This window comes from Girardinichthys multiradiatus, chromosome 2 (genome assembly GCF_021462225.1).
Source record: "Girardinichthys multiradiatus isolate DD_20200921_A chromosome 2, DD_fGirMul_XY1, whole genome shotgun sequence".
Taxonomy (NCBI): Eukaryota; Metazoa; Chordata; class Actinopteri; order Cyprinodontiformes; family Goodeidae; genus Girardinichthys; species Girardinichthys multiradiatus.
Genome location: NC_061795.1, coordinates 13986159 through 14011945, shown reverse-complemented (window position 1 = coordinate 14011945; position 25787 = coordinate 13986159). Strand labels below are relative to the sequence as shown.

Genomic DNA, 25787 nt, shown 5'->3' with positions numbered 1-25787 from the left:
CCCGTTAATATATAAGAATCAGCTTTACTGCCAAGTTTGTATAGACAAAAAAGAAGTCTGACTCCGGTACACACTATGTGAGGATTTTTCTTTTTTTGGTATATATAATAGTGGAAATAAAGAATATCTTTCAAAAGAAAGGTTCACATAATGACATCTTCCTTCCATCCATCAATCCATCAATCCATCCATCCATCCATCCATCCATCAATCCATCCATCCACCATGTTCCTAGGGGATGTTCACTGTAACATGTTCAATTTAAAGACACCAATTAATTCAAAAATGTAGTAAATGTGACAACAGATAGTAGCAGCAATATTTACTAATATACAATATTAACACGCTCAAAGGAGTGGGCAGACGTATATACTTTATATTAACTCACCCCTTTTCCAACGACATTATTCCATTCACTTCTTATTCATCAAGTAAACATACTTAATTTTATTAAAAATTTGTAATCCAAACAAGTATTAAAAAAGTAAAAAACTAAAGCATATTCCATGAAGTAAAGCCCCAAGACTATCATCTGAAGGACAATAATACAATGTATAGTGATTTAAAAGGTAATAAGTGGCAGAAATGATAGTAATGATAATGATTATTCAAGTCTAATATTCATCTATAATAATGTTTTTATTCTGTGTTTTAAACTGTTTCATGTTTGGACATATCTGAAGCTCCACATTCAGACTGTTCCAAAGCTTCACCCCACAGACAGAAATACAGAAACATTTTCTTGTTCTAATCATCCGGGATGGATACAGAAATATACCTCTTACTCATATACGTTTTCTTCTCTTGAATACTCTTTGAATATTTTCTGGCAGTTAGTTATTTTTTAGCTTTATATATTATTAGAGCCGTTTGTAATTTAACTATGTCAGTAAGTTTTAATAATTTTGATTGTAAAAGTAGCGGTTTAGTATGATCAAGGTACCGAGCCTTTTTAATTACTCTTAATGTTCTTTTTTGAAGTATGATTGACTTTAGTGTGTTTTACTAGTTGGTTTCCCAAGCCTCAGTGCAGTAACTTGAATATGGTAAAACTAAGGAACATTGCTGAATGCAGTTATTTTTTGTCTAACACATATTTGGCTTTGCTCAGTATAAAAATATTTTCCTTTGAAGTATCTGATGTGAGGTTTGAAGTTCAATAACACCAAGAAATTTGACATCAGGTACCATTTCAGTATTTACTTGATTTACGTGTATTCTCAGTTCCTTGTCCATCTTACAGTTACCAAACATTATATTGGTTTTGCTCAAATTTAAAGAAAGTTTGTTACAATCAAACCAGATCTTTAGTATTTACATCTCTTCATTTACATCTTTCAACAACTACTGTTCAACACAGAAAATGTTTGGGTCATCAGCAAATAATACCAATTTCATAAATTCAGATATTTTCCATATGTCATTTATATAAATTATAAAGAATTTAAGACCTTAAATAGATCCTTGTGGAACTCCACAAGCAATGTCCAAACACTCGGAACTCATATCTCCTAGTTTCACATACTGTTGTAAATAACTCTTACCCCTCTGTAATACAAGCCCTCTGATCCAGCTTTTTTAACACTGAATCATAATTTATTGTGTGAAACGTTTTATTTTTATTATCTACACATAAATTTGCAGCTCCACCAGACCCACCAATATACAGCTGATGAAGTAATGAAAAGTGATAAATGAGTACCAAACTGAAGGGAAGGGCTCAAGAGTACGGAGTTCTATTCAGATGTCAGAAAAGAACGACATGAAGGCTAGTAGAAAAGACGACGTTACAACAGGCTCCAAGCGGCTAACGTTAGCCGAAGCTACACCGTTGAAAGCTACAGGAGACGCCAGCGGGGAAACAGTGATGCTAATGAAACTAAGAAAACTTCGGCAGGAAAACACTGACTCATTTCGGGAGCTGAAGAGCTCTTTATACTGGATAGAGTCATCTATGGAGGACTTGGAGAAACGAATGGAGGGGCTGGAAAGAAGATTGACTGAAGCGGAGGACAGAGTAAGAGCAACGGAGGACAGAAGCATACGGCAGGAGAAAGCACTGGGATATTTGTTGGAAAGAGAAGCCATCCTCACGGCTAAATGTGACAACATGGAAAATAGACTCCGCTGTAATAACATCAAGTTGTATGGCGTTCCAGAGGGAGCGGAAAAAGAAGACATGATAAACTTTATCACAGACCTCCTGAGCACCTCTTTATAGTTCCAAGAAGAAGTTGTTATTAAACTAGAAAGAGCACACAGAGCGTCAGGTCAGAAGCCTAAAGCCGCAGCGGCGCCCCCAAGATTAATCATAGCCCGGTTTTTGGACATTAATGTAAAACAAAAAGTGCTTCTACAAGCTTGGAAACAAAAAAACATATGGTACCCAGGGCACATGATTTATTTCAACTATGACTACTCATCTGAGTTACAGAAAAAAAGGAAAAAAGTCCGAGAGGTAATAAAAAAGCTAAAAGAGAAGAATGTCAGGGCCCAGTCACCGTACCCAGCCCAGCAGAAACTCTTCCTGAACGAGGGCATAAAATTATTCCCCCCACTTCTAGCAGCGCATTCTACACTGAAAGAACTCGGCATTGAATCACCTTTGGAGGACAGAGAGATACTGGAACAGTAGCTGACACGAGACGGATGGACAACTCAGGGAAAGAAGAGAAAGAGCCAACAGCTGAACCCTGCTGAGATCACAGCCATTATCCAGGGTGATAACAGAGAGAAGGGAGCCCTTTGCTGTGAGTGAGATCGCCATATCAAGTCTAGAACTGGATGAGAGGTAAATATAAGCTAAATTTGTGATGAACAGTAAGGAAGATAACAGACAATAACAATAGAATAATAGTAAATAAGACTAGACATGTAAGGGAATGTCATTTATCACAAAATATTGACTTCAATATATAGAATCAGGCTATAAAAGAAGTATTGAAAAATAAGCTACAGGACAGTGGGGAAGGGAGGAAGAGGAAGACTGGATGAAGCAAATTTCACGATTATGGAGGTGTGAGGATTCTTGGACATCTTGGAGGACCATTGCCCAGGCACTTTGTGCACACCACCCAGAGAGCCCCATCTCTCTGCCCAAAGAAGATCACGAGTGGGGACCCCTGACTTTCGTTGTAGGCTTGTGTTTGTGTTCACTTCATTTCAGGGGCAAACCATCGAGTTATTGGAAGTTCACAGTTGTTTTTCATGTTCAGAAAAACTTTTTTGTTTCTTTACCATTTTGTGTCTCTCGGCAAACAATATCTTTTATGTAATTGCAACTTTTGACTTCACTCTGATTATAATTAAGTACAGTTACAAGAGACAAGCTACAAAAATGGACACATTAACAGTAATTACTTATAAAATAAATGGAATAAATAATCCCATGAGGAGAAAGAAGATTCTGACCCAGCTGAAAGGTTTGAACTGTTCTATTGCAGTGCTTCAGGAAACTCACCTTAATGAGACAGAACACAAAAAACTCAGAAGGGAGAAGGTGGGGCAGGTTTATAGTGCTTCGTGTGAAAGGGGTAGAAAGAGAGGAGTTGTCATTCTGTGTCACAGATCACTTGGTTTTGCTTTAGAGAATATGTATGAAGACAAAAAAGGCACTACATCTTGGTTTTGGGTACAATTAGAGGGGTGAAAATATCCCTCTTAAACATCTATGCGCCTAATGAATATGATCCTAGCTTCTTTAAGGACATTTCAGCTCTTTTGACAACTAAATGTTATGATTCTGGCACGTCTGCTCTACCCTGTCTCCCTGGCTGCAATCAGCAGATTAGATGCACCTGGTGGCTGCTGCAGTGTAGTGCAATTTGTGGAATGCCAAGCACCTGTGTCTTCCCTAATATATACTGACTCTGACAAGCAGACGGTGCCAGATTTTTAAAGCCATTCGTGTGAGTAGATATCCAGCGTTCCTTCCTGTCTGATCATTGTTCTTGAATCTTGCCTTGCCTTTCGGATTTTTGCCTCTCTGCCTGCTCCCTGTCGGACTGTTTGGATTTTGGTTTTGACCTTGTTTCCTGCATCTGGTTTATGCCTCTGCTTGTCCCTTGCCTGACGTCTCTTGTTCCGATCATTGACCCTGTTTCTGTCCTCGGATTATTGAGCCAGCCTAGCCCTTGGATTATTCAGCCTGGATGATAAGCAACCTAAACAGTGGAGAATTAATGTTTTGCTTCTGAACTGCCCAGAAGTAGTTCAAAGAATTAAAAAAGAGTGGAACAAGTATATGGAACACAACAATAATGGGGAAGTATCAGTGTCTATTCTTTGGGAAGTGTCTAGGGATAAATAATATTAGGAGAACCTTAAATGTGATTTATGTGGCGAAACAGAAACAGGATCCTTCAATGCTTCTCAGCCTTGATGCTGAGAAAGCATTTGATAGGGTGGATTGGTAGTACCTGAAATACACACTAGGTAAAATGGGATTTCATAGAGATTTTATTCATTGGATTAGTGTGTTATATTCTGGACCCACATCCAAAGTACCGGTCAATGGATATTCCTCAAAGAATTTCAGCTTAAAAAGAGGAACTAGGCAGGGATGTCCTCTTTCGCCTCTACTATTTGCAATTAGTATCGAGCCCCTGGCGGAAAGCATACAGATAGACTCTAGAATTCATGGAGTAACAGCAGGAGGAGTCACTCATAAAATCTCATTATATGTGGATGACATTATTTTGTATATTTCTAACCCTCTGAGTTCAATCCCTGGGCTTATGACTGGTTTAAGAGATATTGGACAAATCTCAGGCTACAAGATTAATGAAACCAAGTCGGGGGCTATGATCCTGGTGGGCAAATGGCCAAAACGTTTAGATAGAGAGGTCACTTTTAATTGGCTAAAGAGGGGATTTAAATACTTAGGCGTTATGATTACACCACAAACCTCGCAACTATTTAATGGAAATTATGGTAGGCTAATCACACAAATAAAGTCGGACCTAACCAGATAGGAGATTCTTCCTTTGTCCTTATTGGGCAGAATAGAAACAGTGAGAATGAATTTACTCCCATGATTAATGTATCTATTTCAGGCACTCCCTATTTGGATACTGGCCTTTGCTTTTAAAACTTTAGATAATATCATTAATAACTTTATTTGGCAAAGGAGGAAGCCATGAATCAGACAGAAACTACTATTAAGCCCAAGAGAAAATGGTGGTCTTAGTTTGCCTAATCTGAAATTGTATTACTGTGCAGCACAACTTCGTGTCGTGGTCGAATGGCTTGTACAAGATGAGGAGATGAACTGGATTGGTCTGGAGAACAATGCGTGCCATTTGGTACCTCTTGAAGTGATCCCATTTATGGAGGGAAAGAAATGGAAAGATTTAAATGTTGAAAATGAGTGGATTATCTGTACGCACAGGGTTTGGTCCTTGGTGAGGAAGAAAATAGGAGCACCTTTAACAATATCACGCATAGTGAAAATAGCCAAGATTATTGACTTTTTTCCAAACAAACTGGATGCAGGATACCAGAGATGGGCACAGCAGGGATTAATAAGAATTAACCAGTTATTTAATGGAGAAACCCTTAAGTCATTTAAGCAGCTACAAGACACAAATGGATTATGCTCTAAAGATTTTTACAGATACTTACAATTAAGGGATCATCTTTTATCACACAATGAATGGCCTATTTTGAAACAAAATATAGTACCCTTGGAAAAATTTATGATAAAAATAGTAAGAGGAAGATTGTGTCTAATATATATAAACATTTACAGATGCATTTTTCTGACAATTCTATAGCTATAAAACAAAAGTGGGAACTGGAAATGAACATTGTTATTGAAGACAAGGAGTGGGAGAGGGTTTGTGAAAATGGTCATAAGATCACCCATAGTCCAGGTTGGAAGGAATTTGATTGGAAATTGAAAATGAGATCGCCCTTTAGTATATCGCCCTTTACTATATCAAAATACTACAGGAGTGCTACAAATGTGTGTTGGAGGAACTGTAACTAGATCGGGGATCACACTCATATTTTTTGGGACTGCCCAAAACTGAGCTCATTCTGGCAGGGAGTTCAGACAGAAATTCAAAAAATCTATAAGCTGAACCTATTGCACTACATATTGGGCTTGACCCCAGCAGGAAATATTGGGAAAAGGACAGTCCAGTTACTACAGATTCTTCTATTGGTTGCAAGTAAAATGATAACTCTGTCCTGGCTCAAGCCTTTGCCTCCTACCCTTCAACAATGGCAAGGAAGACTGGAAGATGTGTATACAATGGAAGAGATATCGGCAACATTCAGGTAAAAATTGACGTTTTTCTGAGAGTATGGACCCCAGCTATCTCCCACTTTGGATGGTCACACAGATGAAGATATTGTGGGTTCTAAGAAGTTGTGTCAGTCCCTTCTTTGGGTTTCGTCTTTTTTTTTTCTCTTTGCGGAAGATGCTGGGTCGGTTCACCCACCCCTCATGTGAGTCCATAAGGACCATTTTGATCGATTTCAATTGTTGAAATGGATGTTAACTGTTTGCCGAGACACTAATCCTTTTTGTTTGTTTGTTTGTTTTCTTTTTTCTGTTGTAGTATGTGTGTGCAGGTAAATATGTACGAATGCATATATGTTGGATCCATAATAACACATATACTTAAATAAAGAATGTAAAAAAAAAAAAAAGAAGAAAAACACTGCACATCAAAAAAGGACCAAAATACCCACAGGAAAGCATGGTGGTAGTGGCATCATTTGTTATTGGGCTATTTTATTTTTCCAGCAAACCTGGGGCCTTAAGGCAGAGGGAATTATGAACAGTTCCAAATACCAGTCAGTCTTGGCACAAAACCTTCAGGCTTTTGCTAGAAGGTAGAATATCAATAAGAACTTCATTTTTCAGTATAATAACGACTTAAAACATATATCAAAATTCACCTGCAGAAAAATAAAGTTTTAGATTAGACCAGTCAGGCTTCAATCTGACTGAAAATCTGTCAGATCTGAAGGGCTCTGAACAACAAACATGCTCTAAAGTCGAATTCTGACTGGTTTGAAGTATTTTTGCAAAGAAAAGTGCATGGCGAGGAATACCACACAGATAATACCATGCTGAGTGCTGTAATAAAATCAAAAGGTGTTTCAGAACAGCACTAATTTCCATAATGTTTTTTTTTTTAATTAACTTTGTTGTACAGGTTATAGGTCACTTTAAAGATGAAAATTGTCCAGAAAAATTTTATGTTGGTCTCATGTTTTCACATCACAAAAAACATATTTTAAATATAAGTATGTGTACTTTGTATGTATTATGATTCATAATAATTATGAATTAGTATCCCATGAATCCAAAAGCACAATTATTAGTTTGTTATTCAGAAATATCATAGATCTGAAGTTACCTTGTCATTAAAATATTTTTTCTCTTCTCACAGGCACGAATGAAAGTAGAGGCTGGAGAGGTCACGCTGTACTCTTCTCAAGGAGTACAGTTGAGCAACCTGAAGGACCACCAGGTGTTACTGACATTGCAAGACAGGAAGCTCACTATGACAATAGATGGTCTGTTTTCAACATACGTTCCAGCAGATGTTGATGAGGAAAGGTTGAATATTGACCTTGGTATTTGGCTTGGAGGAACCAATGACCTGGACACCACCTACCTCAGCAATGCTATCCCGCCTTTCCGTGGTTGCATGAGCGACGTTAAATTTGAATCCAATCGGTTTAACATTCTCCATTTACAATTTAAACAGTGCCATAACACCAAGGAATCTTGCAGCAGTGAGTTTGAACATTCGGATGGGGAGGCAATCAGTTTTAGCACCCCAGATTCTTTTGTGTCCTTCCCAACATGGAGTGGATCTAGTCGTGCTCCAAGGACACTAGAGTTTCTAATGAAAACCACCATAGAGGATGCTTTACTTGTTTTCCACCATGGCCAAGAGTCAGACCATATTGCTGTTGGTGTTGAAAAAGGCCATCTCAAAGGTGTTCTGGATGTTGGAGATGGTATGAAGTTCCTCGATAATACAAAGGTGCAGTTGGATGATGACCAGTGGCACAGAGTCAAGGTTCAGGTTCGCCCAGACATGTTTATTCTTAATGTAGACAGCCAGTCATCCTCCATTCTTCTCAACTCATCACAAAAACTGGATTTGGTAGGAAACATGTATTTTGGAGGCATCATGGGAACAATGAAAGAATTCTTTCGAGAAAGTGGGTCCTTGGGACGCTTTGAGGAATACATTACATCTGAGTCTTTTATTGGATGCTTTGGGGAAATAAAAGTAAATCAAAAGGATAGAACCCTGCAGGATGCATTGGTGACCAAAGATGTTCATTTAAAATGTGAAGGAGATGACTATGACTACTCAAGTTATTATGATACGGAACTAACAACTATTTCCCCAGCCATCATCATTCGATATGCTGATCCTAAAATAAACAAGCAAGATTGTCATCCAACAGATTCTGAACCGGAAGTGTTCAGAAATGTAACAGCATTTCTCAGAATCACCCCCTTGCAAGTACCTGAAGGCGGAGAAACCTATCTTGATATCAACAACCTGAACCCTACTTTTGACCTCAGTGCGGCAGGATTACACCAATCTCAAATTATCTTTACCCTTCAGAGTGATCCCTGGTATGGCCTGGTTGATATTAACATCAACCAGGCCATACCAACAAAATTCACCCTGCTGGATGTGGTCAACAAGAAAATTAAGTACATGCACGATGGAAATGAAAGAACTGATGATCAGATCCAATTGGATGTAATTGCTCAGAGTGACAGCTACCTTCCAGAGTGCTTAAAAACCCAAAGTTATTCACTTCCAGTTATAATTATTCCAGGCAGCTCCTTACCAGAAGTCACTGTAGAACAAATTAGTATCACAGAAAAGGGAAGGTCTCATTTGAGTCCCAGTCTTCTCAAAATAAGTCAGTCAGACTCCCGCTGTGACCAGTTAGTAATAACTGTAACCTCAGGTCCTTCTTTTGATTTTGGTTACCTCGAAAATGGTCAGCAACTAGGAAGAAGAATCTCTGAGTTTACATGCAGAGAACTGAGAGATGGAAATATCTATTTTTTACACAAAGCAGGTGCTACCAGTGAAATTACATTAAAAGTATCTGATGGCGGGTCAGTAACTCAGTCAAGCACTTTTATGTTTGTGGCGACACAACCAGACGTGGTCATTGTCAGCAACACTGGCCTTAGTTTGGTCCAAGGGAGCAATGCATCCATAGGGATTCAGAATCTGGCTGTTATTCCTCATCCTCGTAATGGGGATATTACATATAACATCACACAGCCTCCAGTTTTAGGAGAATTAAGAATTAGGACAAGTGATGGCATCTACAAGCAAGCTACAAGTTTCCATCAGTTTCATCTGGATCGAGAGCTAATAAGATATTTTAGCACAGATGCAAGTGACCAAGAAAGCAGTGAGGTGGATAATATTCAGTTTGATGTCCATTTGGGGGAGTTTTCTCTTTTAAATAACCTCTTCCTTGTTGAGATCCAACCTCCCAAAGTGAAAGTTTCATACCTGGAACTTTTGGAAGCCAATGTTGGAGAGAAGCATACAATCACAACGCTTCAGGCAGAAGTGCAGGGCAAAAGCCCAAATCCGCAAACAATTAAATACATCCTTGTCAAGCCTCCTGCACTAGGTAGTCTCCAGATATCAGACAAAGAGTTGAACGAGGGTGACATGTTCACACAGAAGGACATTTTGGACAATGCTTTGAGTTATATAGTACGGATGCAAGAAGTTGTGGATAATTGGGACCAGTTTCAGTTTAGAGTCTTTGCCGAGGATCAGTACTCTCCTTTATACACCTTCTCAGTCAGCATACTTGCCAGTTTGGATGAATATGTTTTGACAAATAAGGAGCTGGTGGTTAAGCAAGGAGGTGAGGTAATTTTGAACGAAAAATATCTCTGGTTGCAGTCTCCAAGTTCCTCAGACTTTTTGTATAAGATCACACTAGAGCCAAAGCATGGACGACTCATAAGGGATTCCCCACGCGGTGTGCCTAGATTTGATGGGGCAATTAGATATTTTAGTAATGAAGATCTTGAATCTCACAAGCTGATTTACAAGCATGATGGCTCCAGGACTACCAGTGATGAGTTCCATTTTTCAGCAACTCAGGAAGGTTCGGACACTCAAAAAACGGTGACCGGCATCTTCAAAGTACAGATCCAATTCAAGAATGAGCATGCACCGGTGAGGATTGTGAATAACGTTTTCAATGTGGTCCGTTATGGTCAGCGCTTGCTCACAACTGATGTCATTCAATTTAAAGATGATGACTCGAATTTCAATGACACACAAATTGTCTATGCAAGAGAAGGTATTCTTTCAGGCAACATCATGTCAGTATCCAATCCATCGCAGCCTGTTTTCCGTTTCACACAAGCTGACCTAAGAGACAAGAACATCTTATTTGTTCACCATGGAGCAGATCGGGAACAGTTTCCCCTGCAAGTTTCAGACGGCTTCCATAAAACTACTGCACTTCTTCAGATCCAAGCTGGTGATCCCTACCTGCGAATAGTAACCAACACAATGACCGTCATTGACCATGGAAGTACCAAGACCCTTGATACCAACCTGTTGAGTGCAGACTCCAATATGGACATCAGAGATGACAGAGAGATTAAGTTTGATGTTACAGCACCCCCCATCGATGGCAGGATTATTGTGAGTGGGATTGAAGCCTCAGAATTCACCCAGGAGGACTTGAAAAAAGGAGTTGTGTCATATGAGCACAATTATGAAAGCCTCAATGCCAAGGATTCCTTTGGTTTCACTGTCCGAGCAAAAGGACATTCAGACGACGGCACATTTAAGATTAAAATATTCAAGCAAGGTCACCTTTCAGAGCCAGAGGTGATAACCAATGAGGTCATCATTTCCTATGAGGGAGAGCACACCATTATCAGCCAGGATCATCTCAAGGTAATGTTTACAAACTCAATCATTACTTTTTGTTGAAAACAAAAACTTTTTTTCACACAGCTATACAGTTATAGATTTTAAAACAAACATTTTTATTTCAAATACAACAATTTTATGTTTTAAGTCAAATTTAGAATCAGAATCAGAATCAGAATCAGAAAAGCTTTATTGCCAAGTACGTTTTTGGACATACAAGGAATTTGTTTTGGCGTAGTCGGTGCAATACAGTACAAATTAAACAGTATAAACATATCTACAATATAATATAAATATATGTGCACAGTTTTAAGTGAGTGAGAGTAAATATAGAGCAGTATAAGATGCAAGAGCAATACAACAGTGCAGGTGATCATTGTGCAAGTAAAGCAGTGCAAGTAAAGCAGGAGTCCAAGCTGAGCGTTAATGTAACTCATAGAGTTACAGGTAGAGTTACAGGTTACAGTGTAACAGTGATTTTAAGGGACAAATATATTTTAAGTTTTCTTGAACTTTGCTTGATTTGTAAAACAATTCAGCTTGCATGACACCTCAAAAAAACTTTTCTGTTTCATAACCCTGCTTCTAATGTACCACATGGAAGCAGGGGCTGATGTGACTGTACTGCTGCTGCTTTTAATTTGGTTTATGCACTAAATTGCAGTCTATTAAGGGTGGAAAACACAGCACTAAGTATCCCCTCAGGAGCTTCCTGAAGCCTTGTGTTATTTCTAAGATGAGCCTGCCTGCACTTCATCTTGAAAGCAATTAATGAAGTTTAAATTGCTGGTCCAGTCATAACACACCCTGAGTGCATCTTTGTATGTTTTGACTATCAAAATAATGAGAAACCTTTCTGAAAGTAAAAGATTATATCTTGTGAATTTTCACAATTGTGTTCTCAATTCTGCTGAGCAATATGAACCCGCGGGTGCACAAACCACTGAAGAATTCATCACATCAAGCCTTGACAGAATTGCCTGTCCTAGAGTTGGAATGTGGATTTGACTTTTGGGAGTTTTTGCATCTTTACTATGAAATGAAAGTAGCCTTGTCTTCTGGAATAAAAAAACATAAGTATGTCTGCTAGACAGGCCAAGGCCTCAGACTCTAGGGAACTGATTAAAATATTTCATAGTAGGATAGGCATTAAATCTGCCTGCGTCAAAAACAGCAGCTTAACTGTTTCCAAATGTCAGAGACATACTGTATCTTTAGGAGGTTCCTAACACATATGTCTGGAAGTATGTTTGAGCCCCTTAATGCACAATATATGGCAGTCATTGAGTATACATGAGAACCTGAACTTAACATTTGCATGCTTAGAATGAACCAATGAAAGTAGCACACTTAGATTTAAGTGCTATTTCAAGGAAGAAATAGCAAAGCAAATTAATCTCACTAAGGGTTTTACACATTCTGATGTACCAGTTTCAAATTAAACCTGCTTCCATTTACTTGTTTTCCTAACTGGTTTTGACAACTTAGCAGAATTTACCTATTTTCTAAGTTTTCTAATTGATACAGCCTTCTGTCCATGATATAGTTTAGCTTTGTATAATTAACGAAATACTGAATTCTAAATCACCCAAGATAGGCCCAACGTTGCTGTGTCACAATTGAGAAAGCATTTTTCTTGTGTATATAAAATTAAAACATGCAATGATTTTTGCAGTGTTAGTTTAAACACTAAACCTAATTGACAAATCTAAACAGGATGCTGTATAACTGCACTATTGGTATGGTGTGGTCAAATGTTACTAGAAATTATTGCTTGAAGCAAGTATACCCACTCTGAAAACCACTAGTTTGCCAGAGGAGCTTTCATGATGATGGTTATGAATTTTTTGCATCAAAGCAACATCTTCAGCAACACAAATACTACAAATAGCAGAACTGACTCAGTAGAGGTTTTATCTCACTGAATAGTTGCCAGAAGGCAAAACTCAATAAAAAGAGCCTAAACAATCCAATAAATGTGGAGTGACTTTTGTAAGTTTAAAACAGCTACTTTTCTAACGTCCCTCAGGGCTAGCTTTGCTGCAGTGTGTATGTTAGCTTGTACACATACAACAGAATAAATAGCAATTTATTTTCTGCAATGTGCGTCAGCTAACATTTCCCTTAGCAGCTTATGAAAAACTTTGATGTTCTTTTTTTTCTTCTGGATGGTACTTCCTGTTATTGCTAAGGCATGTCTTTTCATACCTTTCAGCTAGTCCGAGACAACGTGGTGCTAAAAAGAACTTGATTTGGTGACTTTCCAACTACCATCACTCACCACATCTCCTTGATATGGTCCATGTTAGAATATTTGTGTGGTTAACAACAGGAATTTCATAAAATTAACAAACAGTATCTTGCTGAGCAATACAGGTCCTTCTCAAAAAATTAGCATATTGTGATAAAGTTCATTATTTTCCATAATGTCATGATGAAAATTTAACATTCATATATTTTAGATTCATTGCACACTAACTGAAATATTTCAGGTATTTTATTGTCTTAATACGGATGATTTTGGCATACAGCTCATGAAAACCCAAAATTCCTATCTCACAAAATTAGCATATCATTAAAAGGGTCTCTAAACGAGCTATGAACCTAATCATCTGAATCAACGAGTTAACTCTAAACACCTGCAAAAGATTCCTGAGGCCTTTAAAACTCCCAGCCTGGTTCATCACTCAAAACCCCAATCATGGGTAAGACTGCCGACCTGACTGCTGTCCAGAAGGCCACTATTGACACCCTCAAGCAAGAGGGTAAGAGACAGAAAGAAATTTCTGAACGAATAGGCTGTTCCCAGAGTGCTGTATCAAGGCACCTCAGTGGGAAGTCTGTGGGAAGGAAAAAGTGTGGCAGAAAACGCTGCACAACGTGAAGAGGTGACCGGACCCTGAGGAAGATTGTGGAGAAGAGCCGATTCCAGACCTTGGGGGACCTGCGGAACCAGTGGACTGAGTCTGGAGTAGAAACATCCAGAGCCACCGTGCACAGGCGTGTGCAGGAAATGGGCTACAAGTGCCGCATTCCCCAGACCTGGGTTACAGAGAAGCAGCACTGGACTGTTGCTCAGTGGTCCAAAGTACTTTTTTCGGATGAAAGCAAATTCTGCATGTCATTCGGAAATCAAGGTGCCAGAGTCTGGAGGAAGACTGGGGAGAAGGAAATGCCAAAATGCCAGAAGTCCAGTGTCAAGTACCCACAGTCAGTGATGGTCTGGGGTACCGTGTCAGCTGCTGGTGTTGGTCCACTGTGTTTTATCAAGGGCAGGGTCAATGCAGCTAGCTATCAGGAGATTTTGGAGCACTTCATGCTTCCATCTGCTGAAAAGCTTTATGGAGATGAAGATTTCATTTTTCAGCACGGCTTGGCGCCTGCTCACAGTGCCAAAACCACTGGTAAATGGTTTACTGACCATGGTATCACTGTGCTCAATTGGCCTGCCAACTCTCCTGACTTGAACCCCATAGAGAATCTGTGGGATATTGTGAAGAGAACGTTGAGAGACTCAAGACCCAACACTCTGGATGAGCTAAAGGCCGCTATCGAAGCATCCTGGGCCTCCATAAGACCTCAGCAGTGCCACAGGCTGATTGCCTCCATGCCATGCCGCATTGAAGCAGTCATTTCTGCAAAAGGATTCCCGACCAAGTATTGAGTGCATAACTGTACATGATTATTTGAAGGTTGACGTTTTTTGTATTAAAAACACTTTTCTTTTATTGGTCGGATGAAATATGCTAATTTTGTGAGATAGGAATTTTGGGTTTTCATGAGCTGTATGCCAAAATCATCCGTATTAAGACAATAAAGGACCTGAAATATTTCAGTTAGTGTGCAATGAATCTAAAATATATGAATATTAAATTTTCATCATTACATTATAGAAAATAATGAACTTTATCACAATATGCTAATTTTTTGAGAAGGACCTGTACATGTATTTTCAACATGTATTTCAACAGGCTACACGTATAAATGGTAAATAGCCTGCACTTGTATAACACTTTATCAAGTCCGAGAACCCCAAAGCGCTTTACACTGCAATCAGTCATTCACCCACTCAGACACACATTCACACACTGACAGTGGTGAGCTACAATGTAGCCGCAGACTGACAGGAGTGAGGCTGCCATACAATCGGCACCACCGAGCTACCTATTTGATAAACAAAATAATAATAAAACCATGACTGGTACATATAAATATGTCCAGGACTTATATATTCTTGTCTCATGTTGAAGTCTTTGAATCTGTAGGTCATCTTGTTAAGACAGTGTATTGGCAATAAAATGGTTCTGAGAACCTTGTGGCAATAAAATGGTTCTGAGAACCTTGTCTTTTTCCTATTCTTGTCAGTCTTGGCTACAACCGGTCTAAGTTTAGACTTCTAATAATCGCCAAAACAACTTTCTCTTTAAATCAAATATAGAGCAGAAATAGCCTGGATGTATTTGGACACTTTAGATATTGTCTAAGCCTATTTTCAAAAACATTTATATATTTATTGTGATATTTATTTGTTCTGTTATGTCATGTTGTAGTTTCTTGAGTTTACAAATTAATACTGGCTAAGCAGTGGATGAAAAATATTTACCAGAATGCTTCCGTTGTTTGAGTCTAGATGACTTCTATTACCTTTCTAGTGGATCCTCTGCTGGTTTAGTGGCTTTAAGCAGCTGCTTAGTTCGCTTATGCCTTGGACTGGTTCTGTGTATTTGTGTCAGTATGCCCATATCTGTGCCTGTAAAAGACTTAAACACCCTCAGCAAATAATTTACCCAATACAAATCTTTGCAGTTAGAAAATAAGTGATTTATCCTACAGGTTTTATCCAAATTTTATGCACTTGTTGGCTCTAATTTATAAAATACCTATAACGTCTACCTTTGCTTTTCAGGTGGAGCAAGCGGATATCCTTCCCACAGAAATGATTTTCACACTGAAAAGATTACCTGAGCTTGGTTATGTGGTCATGCTGAAAAACAGTTCAGAGGTCACAGCCTCCCCTGTCCTCGACTACATCAACTCTTTTTCTCAGGAAGACATTGATCAGGGCCGTGTCTTGTACGTGTCTGCATCTTTCCAGGTGAATGGGCATATAGTTCATTCTACTGTCTTAAATCAAATGTGTAAGCCTGTTTCCTATCATGTTGAAACAGAACAAAATCTGAAAAACGCTGTCTCAGATGGCTTATCACTGAATATCAGTAAATCATGTCAACATTCGTGTCTTTTAGGGACGGGACAGTTTCATGGTGGATGTGAGCAATGGTTTCGGCACAGTGGAGGACTTGACCATCATGGTAGATATCATGCCCCGATTTATACCCATCCAGACGTCCAACTTTTCCGTGAAGGAAGGCCTCAGTCGAATAATCAACGAGGAGATTCTGAACATTTCGCATCCCTTCTATAGCGCAGCAAACATCGATTTTACTTTGGTAGAGCTTCCACAGCACGGCGAAATCCGTAGTCTGGAAGGAGATGAGCTGTCTTACTTCACATGGCATGATGTAAGCATATATATAGATAAATTATTTGCACCAATATTGGAAAAAAAATGCATTGAAATGCCAGTTTTTCTCCGTAAATATATTCCTAATGGAACATGAAATTCACATCAGATGTTGGCAACAACCTGAGCAATTCACACATACAAAGAATATAAACAAATTGTTCTATAAATTAAGTTCAGTGTAAGACAGTGGAACGACCAATATAACAGGTATTGAACGGGCTAACTGAAATGGCGGTTCCAAGACATCTCCTTTATGAAGAAACTTGTTGTGCAAAGCTCAGGAATCATTTTGGTCCCATCTTGCGAGGGCCCTCTACTATGCTCTCTGATTTTTACTTCTCTCCATAGATTTTTGTAACTGACCTTTGTAACTGTAAGGGTTTTTTTCCCTATAAACTATTAATCCATAATAATACGGAATAAATGCCAAATACTGGGAACTGAAGTTGTCATGGACAAAGCTTTCACTCACTGCAGACCTATTTGATAATTCTATAGCTATTAAGTCACAATAAATTCAGGTCATCTATATAAATGTTTAGTCAACCCACCATGATGTTCCGCTTTAACAAAATCTTGACTCTTTTTAAGCAAATTTGCTTACAGACTCGTCACTCATGCAAGCATGTCTGTTCTTACCTAGCTGCAGGATGGCCACAGAGAGGAGGTAAAGTTGCAGCTTTTCTGCATCTAAACTTCCTTGCTTCATTTCCCATCCTTGAACAACAAAAAATAAATTGGGCAGTAAAAAAAAAAACCTCAGTGTAACCTGATAGTTTTGAGGATTGGAACGTGAGCCTTTAGTTAATATCCTAACGTGGAAAATGAAGTTAAATTGCGGCATAGTCTAGTTTGAAGCGAGGGTGACGCATAGGCCTGATATTCAGATATTCAAGCTCCTTGTTTTTACCCATCAGGATACATTACCTTGGTATTGACAACTAAACGCGTTGATAATAATTTGTACTGATAGGAGGTAGGATTGCTCTCTAAATGTTTTCTTCAAGTGTTCATAACTTACTCCGTGTCATTCGACTTTATCACACATCACTTAATCAACGCACTAATTTGTTAAGGTTTCTTTATCTGTGTGGATTGTTACCAACATCTAGTGTGGATTTCAGGTCAGTGGCCTGATTAGAAACGTCTTTACCTAAAAAATATTGATTTGTTCAGTTTTCCTTGCTGTATGCCTGCCACAAAATGCACAAAATCACAAAAACATGAAAGCTGAAACATGTCTATGCCATTAATTTTCTCTTACTTTCCCACTTCCTTTAACTCATTGCCTAAGTTTATATAAAACAACATCAAGATACAAAAACCCAATGTACCAAGTATGTTCAGATGTTTTCCAATGCTAAAGTGAATTCATGCATATTACAATGCAATGCATGTAACCAATGCATATTTCCATTAATTTGCAACAAACAGATTAACGTAGAAAAAAAGAAATGCACATGATATTTTTATTCGAGGCCCAAAAACATCCCATAGCTGTATCTCTTTGAAAAACTAAAGAAAGAAGTAATGTTTTTATCCAGTCCTAATGACTCCAAGGAGTACTACATCTAACTCCCAAAACTGCACACAGCAATGCATCACAGTGAAGTTTTCCCTAGTTATTAGTAGTTAGCTCTGTGCTTGTAGCAGGGGAAAGTGGGGGAAGGATGTGGGAGCTGCTGCACCGCATCTATCTGGTCTCCTTCCATGTGGTTGGGCCGCCACAGTTTCAGGAAAATATGAAAAATGGATGAGTTCTTACAAGTGGAAAAACATCATGCATTGTGAATGGCGAACATAGTTTAGCAGATGTAGTTAGTCACAAATCTTATAGTTCCTACACCTAGCCTTGATTCTCTCTCTCTCTCTCTCTCTCTCTCTCTCTCTCTCTCTCTCTCTCTCTCTCTCTCTCTCTCTCTCTCTCTCTCTCTCTCTCTCTCTCTCCTGTGTTGAGCCATGCTGGAAAACCTGACGGTCCCTTCGGACCGCTCGGAGCCAAAATAAACTGGCCTGGTATATTCCTGTAATAATGACTAGGTGTATACAAGCGTCTTGCCATTTGCTCCTGCCAGACTCACTCATGATTTTCCTAGAGATTCTAACTTGAAAAATGAAATCGTCTGGTGAATAGTGGAAATTATGCTGGGAGAGTTACTCAAGAAAAACTACATGAACTATAGCAAGAAGAATGTTAAGACACATCTGGGTTAAATGTGTCATCTTAAACCATATGTGTTATATACCAGTACAATCTAAGCCAAGCATTATAGTCATTCACACGTGTAGAACCATACAACTCCTTCTTCAAACTCATACAAGCTCTCTACTGAGTTTCATAGGTGCTTAAAGGAATAGTTTAGGATTTGTAATCCTGTTAAAGGGATAAAACAGTTAATATCATGCATGCAGGAGATGACTCTTATGGTGTCTCCATTTAGTAAAGACCAAAATGAGCCTGTTCTGTGGCTGAATGTTACGGTTCGCCTGAGAAACACTAAGACCAAAGTGGATTTTTATGTGTTGAAATGTCACTGATCTCATAGATGTCATAGGGATTTACGGGAATGCCGTTTTATAAACTTTATGTATCTATTATGTGGTTATTTACACAGAAGCCAATGATTATTTATATTGAAAATGTGGGTGGGAGGCAGTGTACCACCAAAGTATCGTCCTGTGTAAAACCAGTACGGAACCTTGTAAACCAGAGTAACTGCCTAAAATAAAAGTAAAACAGAGTAAATTAACAAATATTGTGTGAAAGTGAATTGTATGTGAAATTAAGTGAAAGCTATCTTTCTTAGGTTTATGTCAGGCATTTACCCTTTAAACCGTTTCATTTGGGGCACAATTGGTAGTACTGTTACCTTGCAGCAAGAAGGTCCTGTGTTTGACTCCCAGTCGGGGGTCTTTCTGCATGGAGTTTGCATGTTCTCCCCGTGCATGTGTGGGTTCTCTCTGGGTACTCCAGCTTCCCTCCACAGTCCAAAAACATGACTGTTAGGTTAATTGGTCTCTCTAAATTGCCCTTAGGCGTGTGAGAAAGTGTGAGTGAATGTTTGTGTGTTGCCCTGCGATGGCGACCTGTCCAGGGTGTACCCCACCTCCCACCAATAGACTGCTGGAGATAGCCACCAGCTTCCCTGTGACCCAGTATGGAAGAAGCAGTAGAAAATGACAGACTGACCATTTTATTTGTTTGATGTTTTTAATGATTTCTGTGATTTTTTTGTTAAGCACTTAGGTTGTCTGGTTGGCTGTTTTAAAGGGCTATATAAATAAATAAATAAATAAAATGAATGACGGAAAAAGGTTTCAGAAGGTTTCACACAGGAGGATCATCTCAACTTCCTGTCATTGGCTTCTGAATAAATAACCCCACAATTTAAATGTTGATGATGGCTTGAGGAACGTAAAATCCTACATTCTGGGATGCCTCGTTATTTCAGAAAGAATGTAGCACAAAAAGCAAAGGCTAGGTCAGTGTTTTCTGAAGAAACCATGCTCTGTTAAATGATGGATTTTTTTGAAGTGAGTTTTTTAGCAGTTAGTAGCGTACCTGCAATAAATAACTCTTTTGGCATCTTCATTTAGTAGAAATCCTGACTAATTGGTCCCGGAGACTGAAGGTAAGGACTAGTCTGAGAGGGGCCAAAACCAATGTGGACTTCTACATCTTAAGTAGTTATACTAATTGAAGACAGTAAGAGGGTTATCTATTGCACATAAGAAAGAAACCTATTAACAGAACCTTACTTAAAGAAAATCCTGTCGGAACTATCCTTTCAAGTTGGCTGGAATCTAAAAATTTAACACCTACCAGTTCTGCAATAAATTTCCTTTTCCAGCGCATTGGTTTCTTTGGAATATAGCAAAAAAACCTAAGCTTTTTGTGTTATCTTTGTTTGAAAAACTGTACAGAAGCGACACAGACCATTGCATTTTGCATCAACAAAACATGAAACAAAATAAATCATGCAGCTTATGATAAATATTGACACATTTTACCTCTATCTAAATCAGGTAGGTGTTTAGCATCCTCCCATATATTTATTTTCCCAGCAAACCCACTTATTGTTTAACTGACTTTTCCACAGTCAGAAATGGTGGTGGAGGTTGTTAGTCCAAATTCCAGTCATATGGGATCCATTTGCCACTTCCTGCCCTCTAAGGATGCCCCCTCTTTCTCAGCAGCCTACTGGTAGTTGTTCAGACAAAGTTCCAACTGTTCCCCAAGCTGTCAGAAAATCACCAGAGGATACTGATATGCATGCATTTATTTAATGCACATCAAACTGGGGAAAGGCCTTTAAAATAGCAGAAGTGTTTATTTCAGTGTAGAAAATCAGCTGAGTTTGCCAAGCTGTGGACACAGATTACGTGTTCCATATCAAATGGCCTTGTGCATCTTGTTTATTTTTGTCACGGTTTCATCTCACTTATACCAATTCATCTCTTTTAGAGTGGCATTATGTCACTGAAACATCTTGAGAAATTCGATGTTTAATTTGTTCTGCAGGGGAAAAAATGTCATGCTGAAAAAACAACTTTCTTATAATAAATAATATATATAATAATAAAAGTAACTGAAACCTAACATTTAAATTTATATTTAACTTTTTGTAATGCTGGTCAGTGTGTCTGGGCACGTCTAATTAGAAATCCTTAACTTTCTGTTTCATTTTATGAATATGATTTGACTCAAAGGCCTATTTCTTTTTGGGGCAGGACACCAGGCTTGATAAGAACCCAATTTTACCTTCCCACAGTGTGCAAGATCATGAAGAGGTTAACACAAAAATCTTCAAACTTCACTGTTGCAAAGCTGCAGCAAAAAGTGACAATTAACTTGGAGTCACTAAAACTCCAGAACAGCAGCTATCTAAATACCCTAGGAAAGAGTCTTCTTAGTCCTACCATCATAAATGTAAATGTGAGGTTATCTAAACTCTAGCAATACTTTTACTGTGCCCGTGTGCTTTGGTCAGATGAGATTTCAACAGCAAACACTCCAGTTTGGATGGACTTGATATAAAGGATGAACATTTTGAAAAGGACCTCATGCCCCATGTCAAACACATGTTAGAACACAGGATGCTTTGGGCCCGTTTAGCTTCCAAAGGGAAACCTTGTTAGTGTACAGTTCATCATGATCAGGACATTTTAATAACAAATTTGGTGCCATCTGCCAGGATACTCAAAAAGGGTGATCACTGGGTATTTCTGCAGGATAATGACAGAAGTATGTCTAAATCTACACAGAAATGATTCACCAGAGAAAAAAATCAACCCTCATTTGGTATACTCCAACCATGAGAAATGTTGTAGGAGAAAACTAAGTGTTGTCCTATGAGCAAAACAAGACTATGTGAAGTATTTAGAGCAGCAACAATTGTGCTCCCAGTGATTTTCTTAATTATTTTGCTATATAGGATTTTGTTTGGAGGGATGTAAGGGCCTTATACAGCATTTTGTTAAGTCAGAGTGGTTTACCAAGGTCAGTCCAGACAGAATGTACATGTTGGTTTTAATACATTATAAATCTGGCCTCAAAATCACAGGCTCCCACTACACAGGTCTGTTTGTTTCCCCTGTCTCCTAAGCATCCGCATGTTTCAGTTTACAATACAAACATTCTGCTATAAATATGTGTTCTCCAAGGAATGGTTCCTTCAGATCCACAAAAGACAGTTTTTTCTTCACTTATGAGGGAAATATCATTGATAATGGAAAACACACTGATTGGCCAAAAATGGTAGATTGGAAAAGCAATCCAGCTGTAGACTTTTCAGATCATTTTATAAACCTTTTTTGTTGTGAAGTTGTTTATTCCTCCTAAATGTGCTAGCTTTCCTTTGTCTTTCTGAGAATTCCCTTTGGACTGTCCGGACTCTGTAGTGTAGATTCACAGATACAGGGGAAACTAAACTGATGTCAGAGGTTAGCATAATTTGGGCCTTTAAAGTCCAAAAAGATTTTTCTGCCCCAACATATGTCTAAATTTAAAACAAATCTGAAAAAAATAAAAAAATAATTAAAACAAGCACAAAACCTAATGGACAATTGAAAAAATATATAAATCTTTATAAATCAGTTTGTTTTTGGGTAACATAGAATAAAAATAATGAACTTGGATGTTAAGGAAGCCTAGGTCTGTTTTATAGCTCCCCTCAGCTTAACAGCATTGTTAGGTCTGGTGTCTCTCATCTTCTGCTTTGAAATAATCCATCGATTCACTATTAGGTTTAGGTCAGTTTGCTGGCCAGTCACCTCAGTGATACCATGATTGTTAAAACAGGTGTCGGTACTTTTGGCAGTGTGGGCAGGTACAAAATCCTTCTGGAAAAGGAAATCAGTAACTTCATCAAGAAGTACACATGACATGCCCCAAAGTGTCCTGGTAAACAGCAGCACTGACTTTGGACTTGAAAAAACACAGCTGACAAATAACAGTAGATAGCATTGCTCACGAAATCATCACGGACTATGGAAGCTTCACTGGACCTCAAGCAGCTTGGATTCTGTGTTTCTCTGCTGTTCTTCTAGACTTTGAGATCTTGGTTTTGCGCAGCAATCTAGTTCTTTTTCTCCTTTGTCAAAATAAAACACTTCTGATATTGTCTTTGGTTCAGAAGTGGATTAACACAATAAACATGACATTTGTAAACCATGTAATGAATGAATATGTTTATGGTGTTCTGTTAAAGCACCGACTCTAGCTGCAGTCCACACCTGAATTAACACTTTTCAGTCACAGTTACATTTCCTTCTTTGCCACTGTGGACAACCTGTGTAAGCCTCAACGCTGAAACGAATCAATGTTTTGAAGAGTTTCAAACACTCGTTTCAGATTCAGAATTAAGTGACAACTGGATGTGTTTTGTCTCCTTCAGGTGAAACTTGGACAGGTCGTCTACATGCACGACAGCAGTGAGACTAAAGAGGACAGTTTTACACTCTCTGCCTCGTCTTATGAGATTGATCGGCGGAGTCACGCTGTCACCATCTCAGTTGCTATCATACCGGTGAACGATGAGCCGCCAAAAATGGCACGCAACAACGGCCTGGAGGTAAAGCTTCTCACTTAGACAGTGCAATCCCTCGTACTTAAAGCTTTTTGTCTTTAGGGTAATGAGGTGCAGAGTGTGGAATAACGTTTGATGTTACAGAGAACACAACACTTGTTTTCCCTCAGTTTATTGCATGTTTTACCACATTGAGGAAACTAGTTGTTTCCTCAATATTATATAATATGGTCTATACCTTATATCAACTTGTCCATGTTGGACTGTAAGAGTGTAGGTATATCTGTGTGGTTTAATGTGTTGCCCAAACCACAAGAAACATACAAAAGAGCAGCAAATGAATGGTCTCATGAGAGTTTGTGAGATTCTCATTTGATTTCTTATTCAATATAAATTTCCATGACTTTTGAAATGGGGTCAACTTTTGATTTTGTGATCATGAAATGAGAGTGAGTTTAAGTGCCCCGATGTAAGGAAAGGATGTTCGCTCTAAAACCTTAACAGGCATTTTATTAAAAGTACTTCTAACTGAGTAGTGTGACAGAAGAATTTTATGGTTTTCAAGCCACAGTGTTTTAAAAAAGCGATAGACCTTGGGACCAGTAACAGGCCCTTGTCTACTGGGAAGCTTTATGTGGTGTTTGGTATTGTTGGCCGAAATTTACAGCTAACTTTGCTGCACCTTTTAGCCAATAGCATTTAGATGATGTTTGCAAAATGTTGATGAAAGCTAACAGCAAACTTTACAGTAACATGAACATTCCCAGGATGTTCCACAGATGTTTCCCAAACCTAATCAGGAACTTATTGGGACTTAAATGTATATGGCATATTTATGCTTTTTTTTTGCAAAACATGCTCAAAGGGAATACAATCTCTATAAGGAACGCAGTCCAATGGAATCTAATACAATATGACTACTGAATCCCTACTTAACCAAATGTGACATTTTTTCATCTTCTCTGTATTTTGAAAAAAGGTGAAGATTCTAGTAGATGTTTATTAAGGAGGTCATATTGGATTGTGGTGTTTCGTTGGATTGGCTTATATTTTCAAGTACTCTTTATGTTTTATCATCATTTACATTTGTTATTGTTGTGGCCAAATGCTTGGCAAGCTTTGAAACTGATTTGCGTCAGTCGTGTAATAGAAGTTTCGGATGGTTCAGTTGGGTCGACTCTGGCGTTAGAAAGCTCAGGCAGTTGGAAAATAAAGCCGGCAGTAATCAGCTCACAAAACTGGAAACCAACTGTGTCATTCAGCCCTTCCCACTCTCCCTGCAGCTCCCCCGTCTCCCTGGCAACCCGTATTTTTGGAAAACCCAAGATGGTCGACAAGACCGCTGCTTTCTGGCTGAGTGAAGGGCAGCATCCAATAGCTGTGACTCCTCGGCTGCAGAATGTAACATAATAACATACGGAGATGTGTAACCCACACTGAGCCGGAGCTGGCCCCAGCTGCAGTTAGGCTGATTTAAAGCAGGGAGTGTGTGGAGTGTGTGTGTGTGTGTGTGTAACCTCTGTAGCAGTTTGATCAGGCATGATGTTTTACATGGTCATGACCAGTATCTGCTCAAGCTCAGCTGGTTTTAATAAAGTATACATCTGTCTATCTATCTATCTATCTATCTATCTATCTATCTATCTATCTATCTATCTATCTATCTATCTATCTATCTATCTATCTATCTATCTATCTATCTATCTATCTATCTATCTATCTATCTATCTATCTATCTATCTATCTATCTATCTATCTATCTGTCTGTCTGTCTGTCTGTCTGTCTGTCTGTCTGTCTGTCTGTCTGTCTGTCTGTCTGTCTGTCTGTCTGTCTGTCTGTCTGTCTGTCTGTCTGTCTGTCTGTCTGTCTGTCTGTCTGTCTGTTTTAAAGCTTATAAACATCACAATATAAAGTACTGCCGATTTGCACCTGAAATCAGAATGAAAATATCTCTGCTGTCTGCTTTTCTTCATGGTCATGACAGACACAGACACAGTCATTTTCCCTGTCTGCATTTTCCTGTAGTCTTTCCACATTCAGTTCCCACTCCCAGAACCTGAGCCCTCCTTCTGAACCAGTTGAGACTTTGGTTGTTGCAGCTTCACACCCCCGGAGACTCTAACTGATAAAAAAATAAAAAGCAATACTGTCTTGTTGAGTCGTCTGCAAACTAAGTCATTTGACTGTGCCTGTTACTCCATTAACGCCTCAATATGAAATCTCAGCCATTGTATTCAATCAAATTGAATTTGCAATCTATCCTCTTTAGTTGCTAAATCCATTGACTGTTATATAAACCATCAATTTGCAGG

At 38.7% G+C, this 25787-nt stretch overlaps 1 protein-coding gene across 2 annotated transcripts in view; it reads left to right on the top strand.

Annotated features, from left to right (window-relative positions):
* Positions 1-25787, top strand: part of cspg4 (chondroitin sulfate proteoglycan 4) — a 114239-nt gene that overhangs the window by 61591 nt on the left and 26861 nt on the right. The window contains exons 1-5 of one of the 2 annotated variants that reach the window (XM_047350304.1): positions 1872-2791; positions 7407-10943; positions 15826-16014; positions 16166-16441; positions 23343-23519. In XM_047350304.1, the coding sequence (XP_047206260.1) occupies positions 7413-10943; positions 15826-16014; positions 16166-16441; positions 23343-23519 (4173 nt within the window). In that variant the 5' untranslated portion in view covers positions 1872-2791; positions 7407-7412. Of the gene's footprint in view, positions 1-1871; positions 2792-7406; positions 10944-15825; positions 16015-16165; positions 16442-23342; positions 23520-25787 lie in introns of those variants that run through there. The other variant, XM_047350301.1, reaches the window with a different exon arrangement.